The 14020-nt window shown below is 39.4% G+C and overlaps 1 protein-coding gene across 2 annotated transcripts in view; it reads right to left on the reverse strand.

Annotated features, from left to right (window-relative positions):
• Window positions 1-762: 762 nt before the first annotated feature.
• The window catches only part of NCKAP5 (NCK associated protein 5), a 969262-nt gene continuing 956004 nt past the window's right edge, over window positions 763-14020 (reverse strand). The window contains exon 16 of one of the 2 annotated variants that reach the window (XM_053597956.1): window positions 763-2296. In XM_053597956.1, coding sequence (XP_053453931.1) covers window positions 2015-2296 — 282 coding nt within the window. In that variant the 3' untranslated portion in view covers window positions 763-2014. The remainder of the gene's footprint in view (window positions 2297-14020) is intronic. The other variant, XM_053597955.1, reaches the window with a different exon arrangement.

Consider the following 14020-nt stretch of genomic DNA (forward strand, 5'->3'; position numbering starts at 1 on the left):
TGGTCGCCCGGGAGAAGGCCGACCTGGGAACAACCGCTGTGAGTTCCGAGCAGAAAACAAACGCTGTTCCCAAAGCCACAGGTTATTAGTATATACTCCAGCGTTCTGTCCCAGAAGATGCCGTCACACCCCCGGACTCGGCTACTGGCTGCTCCCCCATCCCTCAAATCCTCCTTTTTCGAAAAGCCCAAGTGACCCACCTTCCGTGCTCCCAGGGACTCCCCGCTGCTTTCTTCGCCTTACTCGCCGAGCCTTGCAGCAGGTGCCGGAGCCCGCGTGCCCGCTAGAGCGCAGTGGTGCCCCCGCCCCCATGCACACATTCCCGCCCCTCTCCCAAATCCCTGTAATTCCAAATTCGATGGAAATAGCCTCCTAAGTTTTGCCCCTCTTCACCATTTGCTCCTCCCGCCACCTTTCAGGCCAGGCAGCGGATCATTTATTTCCCTGTGCTGCCCGCAGGAGCAGGTCTGGAATGGGGCTCTAAATGACTTTCTTTGTAATTCCTCTGCAGAGATCATTCCCCATATGCCTCAGGCCCCCTCTCCATTTGCCCCCCTCTTCCTTTCATTTCTAGCTGGTTAACCCCCCTCGGAGAGACTGAAATACTTACTCCCTAGTCTTAAGACTCTGCTCTTAAAATTGGCTAAATTACTATCTCTGGAGCAAAAGGGTCAGTTTATTCCTTTGGGGAACCCATTGTTGGAACATGTGAGTCACATTCAAGTAACTGACTGGGCCAAAAGGTTCTTAAACAAGTTCTTTGGGTGTAATTGTGAGAAAACTTTTATTCAGAAATAAAACAAAAGGTTTTTTTAAAGTCTGAAAGACAAGGACATTTTACATAATTTTCATTTAAGATAAAACTCAAATATAACAAATTGCACAAATTAACCCAGTAACACTGATCATACAATACTCTTCAAAGAAACAAGGAGGTGCTAAAGTAACCATATAGATCCTAAAAATATTTCTATTATGCCTAGTTTACAAGCTCCTGTACAAAAGCAATTATAAATAGTTCACATCTAGAAAAAATACACATAACCTTTAAAATAGAATTTATCCTTACATATGAACAGTCTTTGTAGAAAAAAAGAATATTAAAAAAGAGTTTTTTGTAGCACCAACCATTCATTTTATTTTTTAAAAAAGTGGACACTGCAAGCAGAAATTTGCTTTCATTTTTGGAGTACCCAGATTTTAATAAAAAGAGCAAGAAGATAAAAATCAAATACTATTCAGAATCACAGAGTTGCACTAAAGAGAAGAGGATGTCAAGAGATGTCTGGAGGGAAAAGCTGCTGTTGGAAATAGAATTAGGTCATTTCTGATAGTGTCACACTCTCAACCAGTGTCCACCGTTCAGGACCCTTTTCATTTTTCAATAGAAGTAGAATTACACATTACTAAACCCTGAATCTTTCTGGCCACAATTCTGAAATTGCACTAAAATTAACATTTCTATCAAATTGAGACTGTGAGCTGGAGATGACCATGAACCTTCTGTTTTTTTGGCAGGCCCTGCTTTAGGTTTACAGATTGTGCCCACAAACAATTTGAGGAGTAGGACAATGAATTTAAGAAAAACTTTAGCTGGGATTAAAAAATACATATTATCATTAACCTCTAAGACATAGTATATCATTTCAAGAGCATGGCACTGATTCAATTTATTGCTGTCTTCCTTTTCTTTCGCTACAAATATAATTTCTCTTCCAAAAAAATTTACAACTTCTGTACAAGTATTCCAAAAAAAGTGCAAAATTAAGAATTCTGTATGGTAGGTGTGTTTACCTTTAATCCTCCTCAAAACAACAAATGGAGTCTGTCTTTATTGCCCTATCAGAGAAGTAAGCTCTGGTGGGTTGCCTGCTGTGAACTTGACAATGTAGGCTCTGGTGTTACAATAGTTTATTGTTCTCATCTCTACCCCAGCCTTCCCTCCCACAACCCCCCACTCCCACCCTGTTTCTTAAGTGCTCTGTTCCCAGTTCACTAAGGAAAGAAAAGTCCTTTATACATCATTGGAACCTTGACTGGCACAGGAAGAGAAGCTATCATATAAAGAATCACTCAGAGATTCCATCTTGTCTACCCCTGGCCTCTCGGAGCTACTCAAAGATGCCTCTTTGTTTTTCTCTTTTTCTTCCTTTTGTCCTTCACCCTTGTTCAGAGAGTTCTTCTCTTTTTCTAATAAAATCACAGTGTTGCTGTTAAATTTATTGAATGACTCCAGGGAAATTTTAGATAATCTATTCTCAGGATCTTCTTTTGTTTCTTCAAGTCGTTTCAATTTCTGCAATAAAAAGAGGAAAAATATTAGAAACATATTTCTTTGGAAAATCAATTTATCCATCCAATATTCAATTATTGTCTGTATAAAGTACAGTTTAAAGGAATACAGAAAACCTACAAGTCCTTAACAATCTTCTAGCATAATTAAATGTAATAATAAAGCCAATTTTAGGGATAAATCAAGACCTTAATCATTTTACTGTGATAAATAGGTCCCAATTTGCAAACCAGTTAAGTGCCACTTAATTTCATTTTAAATGGATCCGTTTGAAATTTGTTCAGGTAAAGTGCCTTGTTTTTCTTGATAAAAGTTTCATACTCCTCTCTTTACTTGCTAAGTATTACTTGTACTTTTTCGAAGCATGGCTAGGGATTGAATTTCGGCCAGAAGTTACAGTAATTTGTAAAGAAGACATAAAAATCCTTTAAATTGCCTCAAAACTTAAGTCCATGTTAAACTTGATAGCTGCATTGTCATTTTTGTGTTTTGTCCCTTTGTGGGACTTAAGATATTTTAAAGAGCTCTTTAGATGTTTTGGCGTAGCTCCCAGAAGACCTAAGGGCTTAAAAAATCACAGGGGCAGGGCTGCAGTTTGGTAACCTCTCTGTTCCAGGAGTTTCTATTCGTATCAATTCATACAGAGATATTTACAAGATCTTATTCATACCCTCTAAGATTTTAAAAAACAGCTGTATTCAGTAATTATCACAGGAAAACTCTGTAAACGTGAATGTGTTCAGTTGCCCAAGTGGCTGCTGAGGTCTGAAGGTCTGGAGGGAGGACAGAGGATGAGGCACGGATGCCATAAGCAATGAGACTGGAGGTGCTAAAGCCTTGGAGACAGCTGTCATCTTCTTTTCCTCTTTCTGCCAAAAATTCCATTCAAACACAAGAGAGAAGCAGGCCCGGGGGCTTAGAGATGAAAAAAAGAGCTAACATTTATTAAGCATCCACTAGGTCAAAGGCACTTCACAGATTTCTCCTATCAGCCCCTTTGAAAGCCTGCATGTTAAGCATCCCCATTTTAAAGATGAGGGAAACAAGGCTCAAAGAGACAGTGATACTTGCCCAATGTTGCCCTGCAAGTTACAGAGAACAGGATTTGAATTTCTGTCTGGCTGCTTTCCATGTTCTGGCTTTCTCCACCAAACCATGCTTTTTTATGTAATAAAGGACAAAACGTCCTATTTTTCATTTTGTTACCGAAATGTTTCACTTAAATATAATAACTTGGCAAACCATCTCTAACATATGCAATTCTATTGCCCACCCTGTCCCCCTAATTCCCATATCATTATATTGAACTTAAAAGGTGCAACAAAGAAATTGTGTTTGGAGCAGGGAGAAACAGACATAACCAAAGCCTATAAATCTCACACACTAAACATTTAACAGAAAGAGAAAAGAGAGATGGGTGTGGATTGCTTCAGTGTCCCAAGAGCAGGCCTGGGCAGAGTGTCTCTGCTATGGGAAACAGTGTAATTCTACCAGAATATTTGAAAATCTTCCGTGGACTAGTGCTTATTTCATTATATTATTAAAATAGCAGGACCATTCTCACAGAGCTAATTTTCAATCTCAAATGGCTACCCTGAAACCAGAGGTGGGCTTGAACAGATTCCAAGCTGATTACAGAAAAGTGGCTCTATAATTAGGAATAACTCCATGCAAGAGCCCCTTTTATGCTGTGTCAATTTTCAAGCATTTTTCAAAGAATTATATTACACATTATTAAAAATACACAGACATAGAGGAGTAAATGCCTGCCTACACTTACCAAATGTAGGTAAGTCGGGGTAGTCACTGCCATTTTCTCCTTACCTAAATGTCTTCTCCTTTTTTCTTCATTCAAGATCCACAAGTACTTTTCTTGCCTGTTTCTGGCCTATGTGGATTCACTCACCACTGGCTAGAGCAGCTCTCAGATGAGTAGGAGGCAGATGGGAGGTTTTGGTGCTGGGGATACACAGCTGAATGAACTTGTGTCCCACCGGGGATAGTGGAGGCCCTGGAGGCAGACAGGCCTGAGCATCAATTTCAGCTTGGCCCTTTCACTGGCTGTGTGAGTGGCTGCAAGCACCCTTCTTCCGGTGTAAAATGGTGACAAGACACATCTTTATTTCAGTGTTGTAGTAAGTATTAGAAATAAAGCACCTTAAGGCTCTGGCACAAAGCACTGGGTGCTCAATAAACTGAGACCAGTTCTTAACTAGATCAGTGGTTCTCAAAGTGTCAATATCTCAAAGTATCAAAGTGCAAAAACTGATGATAAGGGCAGCCTGACATTTGGCCTCTGGGCTGGGAAGCCACAGGTAGTGGTGGGGACGACAGTCAGCTCAGAAGCATGTACTGTGTCTAGATTAATATTTGCTTAAATTCAATAATTCCATGAATTTTAATTTTTGTGTGTGTGTGTTTTTTTTTGCCAGAGCTGGGTTTAAACCCACCACCTCTGACATATGGACCAGCGCCCTACCCCTTTGAGCCACAGGTGCTGCCCTAATTTTTTTTTTAGAGATAGAGTCTCATGTTATCGCCCTGGGTAGAGTAATGTCGTGTCACAGCTCACAGCAACCTCCAGCTCCTGGGCTTAGGAGATTCTCTTGCCTCAGCCTCCTGAGTAGCAGGTACTACAGGCACCCGCCACAACACCCGGCTAATTTTTATTGCAGTTTGGCCGGGGCAGGGTTCAAATCTGACACTCTCAGTATATGGAGCCAGCACCCCACCCAATGAGCCACAGGCACCTCCCAATTCCCTGAATTTTAATTAGTGGCCCATATTAAAGCAAAACAATAACAAAAAACCCCATATGCATGTCAAATTGTAACCTTTGCACTGTTTGAGTTTCCGAGCTAGGGATCATGTTTTACACTGCTTTTGTGCCCTACCTCACTGTCCCCCACCCGTTCCTCTGGCTTTTCCCCTAAAGGCCTAGTCCAGTACTAATCACCAGTAGTTTCTCAATGGAGACTTTCTGTAGCATCAGAAAAATCTCGACTGCTTACCAAACCCCTTCCCACCTAAGGGACCTCCTTAACTGTAACTTGGACTTCACCTAACAAATGCAAACAATGTAACCTAATCATATGTACCCTGATATTAATCTGAAAAAAAAAAAAAAAAAAAGTCTCAACTGTTGGCTTGGGCTTCTCCACTGGTCTTGCCATCCAGGAATAAAAGCTAAAATGTGGCTATTTCTTTGCCTGCAAGAGCATACCGAACCAGCCTCAACATTGTCTTGTCAGATTATCAGTTATTTTTAAAATTTTGAAGTCATGTAACAATTATATTTAAAACATAAAAAGGGGATTGAGGTCAAATAGTAATGTGCTGATGATATATCTGGAAAATGTGAACGAAATAGTGCAAATTAGTTTGCAGCAACTGTATATGAAGGTGCTTTGCAGACTAATCATGGTAATAACAATAACCATTTAACTGAATGCCTGTTCTGTGCAGACCCTCTGCTAAGCATATTGCATGAATTATCTATCTCATCCTCCCATCATTTCTATGGGGTAGGTGCCATTAGTATCTACATTTACAGGCAATCAAGACTTGAGGAAGTTAAGAAAGTTGTTTAAGGTCCTACTATAATATGTGGTGGAGTCTGGATTTGAACCCAGGCAGTGTGTCTGCAGAGCTCAAGCTCTTAACTTCTGTCTTAGAAAAGTGCTTTACAAATATTAGCCAATATAATCTTTAAGGGGAACATCTGAAATAAGATTTATAGAACAATAACAATAGTAAAGATATACCCAGTGAAGATTTTTGAAGATCAGTGTTTGATAAGAATGTGTACAGTTCCATAAAATATAGTCATTTCCTTCCTATGTTACGCTTCATTAGAATTATAATAAAATATACACATTTGTCACCTATAGGTGGCAACAGTTGTACGGATGACTTTTTGGTGGGTTTCTTTTTTTTTGTGTGCTTGAGAATAAAAGTAGGGCTAAACTGGCATGGTAAGAATTTATTTTCAAGTTTAAAATAGCTTTGAACATTCTGAAACTATTTTTGTCTCTAGTGTAACCATGGAATTATCGGTGATAATTCAAGCAAGAAATACGTGGTGACATATTATCCAGAAATCTCTTGAGATTATTCCTTAATTAATTTAATTCCTTACGGCCAAGCAGTCAATCAATTGGTTTAATCAATTAGATTAGCAAACCAATCTATTAGTGACTAGCTTTTTGTAAAAAATTTTGTTGTCTTGATTTTCAAAGGAAGTTTCATAGAAGAGGGTACTTGTGGATTGGTTTTGAAGTGCAGATAGCATTAAGATTTACAGAAAGAAAGAGGGAGGGCATTCTAATAAATTTCCATCTAGAAGGCCCCTGTACTGTATATTTCAGGACCAGGAGTTGCCCAGTCTCTCTCTTGCCTTTTCAGATTCTGTAATGGAAAGAATCCTTGTAAAGACAGAAACAGAGATGTGCCTCCCCCAAAAGGGTCTAAGAAACTCAGCCAGACTCAGGAAAGCATCAGCCAGTATCTGGGTTATCAACCATTTTGATATCCAACAACTCTCCTGTCTATCATCTCACTCTATTCTTCCATCAGCCTGGAAGGTGAGGGAGGCCAGAGTCTGTGATTCACATAAATTCAAATTCAAGTAAAATTAGCCCTGGAAACTTAGTTGCCTGATTTTTAACACAGAAACATGTATCATTTTTCCTGAGAGTCAACAATAATGATGCTAGGAAGGAAAAAATTGGTGAAGATATGGCCCTAGCCATAAAGAGGAGATAGAGAACATACAGGGTTAAACCAAGCAAAAAAAGAAAAAATATGTATGTATGTATATATATGCGTGATAGTATCAGCTTCAAAGAAATACTTCTCATATGTATCCACCCAGAGATTCCTGTCCACAGTGGGGAAGAAACAGATAGCAAATTCATGAAACGGTGTAATCATTTATTGTTCTTTGATAAAGGCTACTCATTCATTATTCAGTTATGTTTCCACCTGTTGATGATATCTTGAAAATACTCTTTAGTGTATCTAAAGAGTATGTCAGGAAGAGATCAAATCTACTTGTGAAATTCAAATGCAGCATCATCCCTCTGCTGGGCACTAACACAACAAGGGCTATAGCTCTCAGCACAAATTAATGTAAACAAAACCTTGATCGACATAATTTCTTTCTTTCTCTATTGCTATAGAGTCACTGCTGATCAATTCAAGAAAACATGTCCTAGGAAAATAATAGTCATATTTATAAAGTGTTTTTTCCTATGTATCAGGTACTGGAATGCACTGCATGAATTATCTCATTTAATCCTCATAGCAATCCTATGAGATAGCACTATTACCATCCCCATTACACGAAAGACAAAATACAGAGAGAAAGGTCTAAATATTAGCCCACATACACGGGGCTAATAAGTTAGGAAATCACAATTCGAACATAAATAGCCTGATTGCAGAACTCAGGATATTAAACACTATATATCACGTATTTGAAAACTAGTGTGCAATTTTGGCATTGTGCTGATTAGCTGGACCCTTAGTTTCTTTACATTAAAGGCTTTTTTTCATCTTCCTAGTCTATAAAACTCTAAAATATTATTAATTGGGCAGCTTTTGTGCATCTATTATTGGAATTTGAAGTACCACAATAACCAACTCTAACATCTTCTTCCTCCCCTTAGTTCTCAATGACTTAAAAAATAAGATAGAAGAAAAAAGCTGACGGGAGGCTAAAAGATCAGCCTTGTTAGGAAAAATCTTGATTGTAGAATGAGGTTTCTATCTGTAAATAAGAGGGGTTTCTAACACTGGTCCCAAGAAATAGACAAGCTTAGTCACTGGCAGCCTTGGGCTGGGTAACAAGTGTCTATGTAACTTAAACCACCAAGGAACAGAACAGAATGTTGTGCCCACCTGACTCCTGAGAGGGTGGGAAGACAAGGCCTAAACATTGCTACTTCCTTTCTGGAACTTGCTAATTAAAGAAGTCACTCTTCCTTCCCATGGGAGAGGTAAGTAAGGGAAGGGGGTCCCAGAGATGCCAGAACTGTTATCCTAGGGATCTCCCTTTGTGTGAAAAGAAACACCCCAAACTGGGAAGAAGTGTCACCATGGCAACCCATACCACCATCCAACAACTCTCATTACGTATGATGCAGGAAAATACGAGGAACACAGTGAGTTGGGTTGGGCTGAGAAGCCTCTCCACGGGTGGAGAAATAGGAAGCAGGTAAGTCAAATCTAGGAGACAAGTCTGTCGAATCCAGGGCTTTGGGGTGAAGTTGAAGGTGTGATTTACATCATCCCTTTTCTAAAGAACAAATGTTGGGCACTGGGAAGGAAGATGGATTCAGGGCAGAGTTTTAAGTTATGCTCTCGTGGGAATGGGCAGGAGATGTCGTGATCCAGCATCACTTAGTGGAAGATTTGTGCACATCTTGAAGTCTACGTTAAGTGGTAAGTGTTGGGGGCAGGCCAACCTCACGGGAAAAGGTGCAGCTCAGGACATTTCTCTTTTCTCAGAGGCACTAGTTAATCTCTTCCTTAATGCCACCTCTTATTGCATTTCTGGCAGAGCTACTTTCTGGATGAACATAAAAATAGATAGAATGACCTTTGGTGAACACTTGAGACCCCTCCATACTTTTCTCAAGAGTTGTGGTGTTAACCCTGTTAACCTGGTCAAATTCCAGCTTGGATAATTATTTTCTCCTGGAGCTCAGTTCCCTCTATTACCTCAACTGGACATATTACTCTTCACTTGCCCTTCTGAAAAATTAATGTGCCGCACTGGTAATCGAGAGCTGCTCTCTTCGTCCAACTGCACACAGGGAGATGTGATTTGGCACTTGGGGGCACTCTGTTTTCCTGCGGGGGTCCTAGAGGTTCTTCAGTATCTCCAGGGCAAACTGGTTTTATTAGTTGAAAGAGTAATTTTCAGCTGAGATGTGCTTTTATGACTATATTAACTATATTGCTGCCCTTTACTATGATCAGTGGCTTTCAATGACCTCTGCTGGAACCTCTGAACCCAGAGGGAAAAATAATGAATTTACTTTTCGAGAAAAAAAGCAAACAGGGAGAAGGTCAGTAGGAAGCTGAAGGTTGCTAGAAAATAATACACCTCATAGAAAGAAAAGGAATGCACTTGGAAGATAAGCAACGGCCACAAGAAAACATTTAAAGAACAGATCAAGGACTGAAGCAAAAAAATGTCATTTCCTAAGAGATGGGAAATGTCCCCCCATATAGGGAAAATGGGGGAAGATGTGGGCCATGTCCTTTAGTGGGAAGAGAACAAAGAAACTATAACAATTACAAACTTTGTTTAGGGCAGAGAAGGGCATTTGGGAAGAAAGCCATGTAATTATAAATGGACATAGAATTGTTATATGAACATGCAAAGACATTTGTGATTTCTGCAAACTCTGATATTAATGTTAAAAGGGCCATTTGAAAACTTGTATTTTTTTTTTGTTGTTTTCCAGGTGATGGATGGGTCTATAAATCTAGTTTAAAATATAGGTTGACCACTTTCAGTAACACATCAGATTTGATGAGTATTGCTCAATTTCTCCAAAAGCAAAATGTGCACTATTTTCTGGCGAACTGGAATTGGGCAAACAAGCCAGCTCATGGCTATCAGCTCGTATAAGCAGCTTAACTAAATGGAACAGGCTTCTGGGTGTTGCTAGATTCCTTTTCCTTTCAGCACAGTAGTATTAACTAAAAAGTTTATTCAGGAATGAGAAATGAGCAGTTCTTGAGACGGCAATGTCTAAACCTATTCATTTTAGTGTCAAGTTAATGATTCCAGCTAATGAAAGTGAGGGGATCAAGCTCTTCTCCCTTTAATTTATAGCCACCATTATGAATTTTAAAAAGCATATATACTACTTGCTTGACTTAAAAGATTGATTCGATGTTTTTTCAGTACCCTTCCCACCACTTTGTGTCTTAAATACGATGCCTGTCTGGCCAGCAAGCTGGGCTGGGTCAGTGTGTTTGTGGCATAAAATGCCCATGAACTTTGTGAGATGAATGTGCAGCATGAAGGGGCCCTGTGTGTTTCCTAACACACTACAGCTATGTTTTCACTGTGGAGTGATAGACTTCTGGCTGCTCTTACAAGGAAAAATAAAAAATACATTTTTCATGAATCAGGTGAGTATAAAATATGGGTTATGCTTTTCTCCTTTTTTCATAAAAGTCCTCCTTCCAAAAAAAAATCCAATGCCATCAAAATGGTGGACATCATAAAATTATATCAAAAAGTGCTAAAGTTTTGATGAAGTACGGTGTGAGTACCATAGTGAGGGGAAGACACTTTGTGTTATTTACTAATCAATAAATAACCAGGCAGCCTTAAACTCCTCCCAACAGAGTTTGGTAGGTCATTCAGGAGCCACAGTGCGTTACGGCACCCAGTCTACTTGGTACTTCATAACGCCATGGAATCAAATGGGGCTGTGGGCTAAGGTTCACAGGAACACACTGTATTTGTGGCTAGCAGAAGGTGGGTAGAGGGAAGGGGATTGGTGGGATTACAGTGAGGGATTTGCTCTACTCATGTGGAAGCCATTCTTCTCCTACTGAAATTCATGTTTCAGGTTAAGAGCTGGTCAGCTTTTCCTTTGGATAAAGTTATTTAACATATTGAATCTTCAGTGCCACGGCAACTTAGAGTTGGCACTAATTGATCCTTATTCTAAAGAGAAGATGTTTTGGTAGAAATTGTTCTAAAGATTTGTAAATATTAAACAATAAATTCTGTTATACTGTAGTTTATGGCAGCAATTATGAAATGCTTTTTTTTATAGGTTTTTTTTATTAAATCATAGCTATGTACATTGATATGATCATGGGGCATCATTCACTAGCTTCACAGACCGTTTGACACACTTTCATCACACTGGTTAACATAGCCTTCCTGGCATTCTCTCAGTTACTGTGCCAAGACACTTACATTCCACATTTACCAAGTTTCACATATACCCTTGTAAGATGCACCGCTGGTGTAATCCCACCAATCCCCTTCCCTCTACCCACCTCCCCCCCATTTCCCCCTTCCCCCTATTCTTAGGTTGTAACTGGGTTATAGTTTTCATGTAAAAACCCTAAATTAGTTTCATAGTAGGGCTGAGTACATTGGGTACTTTTTCTTCCATTCTTGAGATACTTTACTAAGAAGAATATGTTCCAGCTCCATCCATGTAAACATGAAAGAGGTAAAGTCTCCATCTTTCTTTAAGGCTGCATAATATTCCATGGTGTACATATACCACAATTATGAAATGCTCTTAATTATCATTATCCAGTAAGCACTGGGGGTCCTCGGATGAGATGTGTTAGTTGGGAACATGACAACGGGAAATCTGCTTCCGTTCCACAGTACAACAGTGCCTCTGTACCCAGATTTTAACAAATCCTTAAATAGGGAGTTTGCTGCTCCTGGCGTATCATCTGTTTATTCATCTATTCATTCATCAGATATTCCGTGCCCAGTACATATACCTGCTATGTAGTAGGCAGTATTCTAGATCTTGGAGATACAGTGCTATAGGAGACAAAGTCACTGCTCACGTGGAATGTGCATGTTAAATATTCTTCACTATGAAGTCAATCTAGAACAACACTCCAGATACATCAGAAGGTCAGTCACTGAAAACTGCCTCATTGCATTAGATGAATAGTCCACCTAGCCAGCTCTTTGGTCTGATAATGGCACCTAGAACACAAATATCCCGCTAAACTCCAAGTTACAGATGCACCTACTCCCAATCCTAGTGTCAAAATAACTCCCTAAAGCCTCTCTTAATCTTCTTCCATTTTCAAGCTGTAATGTCATTCAGGCAGGCGTTTTTCATAGGTTAACTAGTTACTGTTTTCCCTCACCTTTCTTAACCTTTCTAGATCTAGTTACTTCCTAAATTCAACATATTTAAAATGGAATGTCTTCTCTTTTCTCTAATTACATATTGTTGTCAATAGTAGGCAAATTGTATTACTTGATCCTTTTTTTAGCTACCAAGAGTTGCTGGTTCTGTTTCTATGAAAGTTCACATGTAGGGATCTTTCTTTCTATGAATTCCTGGTCTAAATTATCCATTTGACCTGAATATATATCTATTCCTTTGTATAGGATTTTTTTCATATGAATGTCCCTGTTCTCAACTAAACTGCAAGTTTCTTGAGACCATAGAGATATAGAGTTTGCTCTTTTCAGATCCTGACACTGTGTCTTACAAACCTTAGAGGCTTAACAAATGTCACTACTCAATCCATTTTTACCACATCATTTCTTTCTAGAGTCACAGCCTTGACCATATATTCTTTAATGTCTGTTTTTCTGTAATGAAGAGACTCATATAATAAGATCTTTTCAGATTGTCATCTGACTTGTCCCAGCCTCAAACATACAGCAGCAGCAGGTCTCTCAGTTTCTAGGACGCCTCTTGGATTAATGGATGTCTGACCACCGCTTACTTTGGTAACAATTTCTTCTTTGTTGTTGATGCATGGACTAGCATCCCATGACTACCCTGTTTGGGATGCCTTGCTCTGAGGCATCTGGGGCCTTCTCCTGCACCTCTAGGCATGCTTGACCAGCAGTTGGGTGAGGCGGCAGCTGCCACTGCTTTCTGGAAATCTAGAACCAACAGCCAATACACTAAGTTCCTCAGGGAGAGAAATGTTACTGAAAAGAGCAGGCCCATGATAGAAGGTATAGACACTGGCTACCCCATTTTTGTAAGTTTTCCCTTTACTTGGCCTGAGCCAGGCCCAGACAATTTGCTCAAATTCAGATTCCTATGTCTTTCAGGCAGAGGGAAACTTGGTGACATGTCTTGGTGCATCCAGGTGAGAATGTAAACATCATGCTGATGACATTTCTTTTTTTTTTTTTTATTGTTGGGGATTCATTGAGGGTACAATAAGCCAGTTACACTGATTGCAATTGTTAGGTAAAGTCCCTCTTGCAATCATGTCTTGCCCCCATAAAATGTGACACACACTAAGGCCCCACCCTCCTCCCGCCATCCCTCTTTCTGCTTCCCCCCCCATAACCTTAATTGTCATTAATTGTCCTCATATCAAGATTGAGTACATAGGATTCATGCTTCTCCATTTTTGTGATGCTTTACTAAGAATAATGTCTTCCACTTCCATCCAGGTTAATACGAAGGATGTAAAGTCTCCATTTTTTTTAATGGCTGAATAGTATTCCATGGTATACATATACCACAGCTTGTTAATCCATTCCTGGGTTGGTGGGCATTTAGGCTGTTTCTGACTAGAACTTGATTGAATGATAGAACTCCAAATACTACAGGATATATCAAATCAAAAAATTAAACTGTAGGGAGATTAAATGATAACTGTTTTAGTGTAAAATTTTAGTACCAGGTAGCCTATGAATGCTGTTTAGCTACTCTCTGCCCCTTGAAATGTTTTCGTTTAGCAACTTGACTATTGCATATCAAAGGAATTCTCCTCATAAACCACCTCAATTGACTTAATACCACTTCATGAGGTTTAAGTCAGCCATCCACTACAATAAAAATAAACTTTATTTTTTGTCTCACATGCACAGAACAATTTAATTTTTACATTAATGTAAAAGTGAAAGGCGCCTTGCTCCCAGTGAAGTATGTCTGCCCCGCATGGCTGTGTAAACACAACTCCATTGCTATGAGAATTAAACATGGATCAACAAAATCAATAGTTAATTGTGTAACT

The sequence above is a fragment of the Nycticebus coucang genome, chromosome 7 (assembly GCF_027406575.1).
Source record: "Nycticebus coucang isolate mNycCou1 chromosome 7, mNycCou1.pri, whole genome shotgun sequence".
NCBI classification, from domain to species: Eukaryota; Metazoa; Chordata; class Mammalia; order Primates; family Lorisidae; genus Nycticebus; species Nycticebus coucang.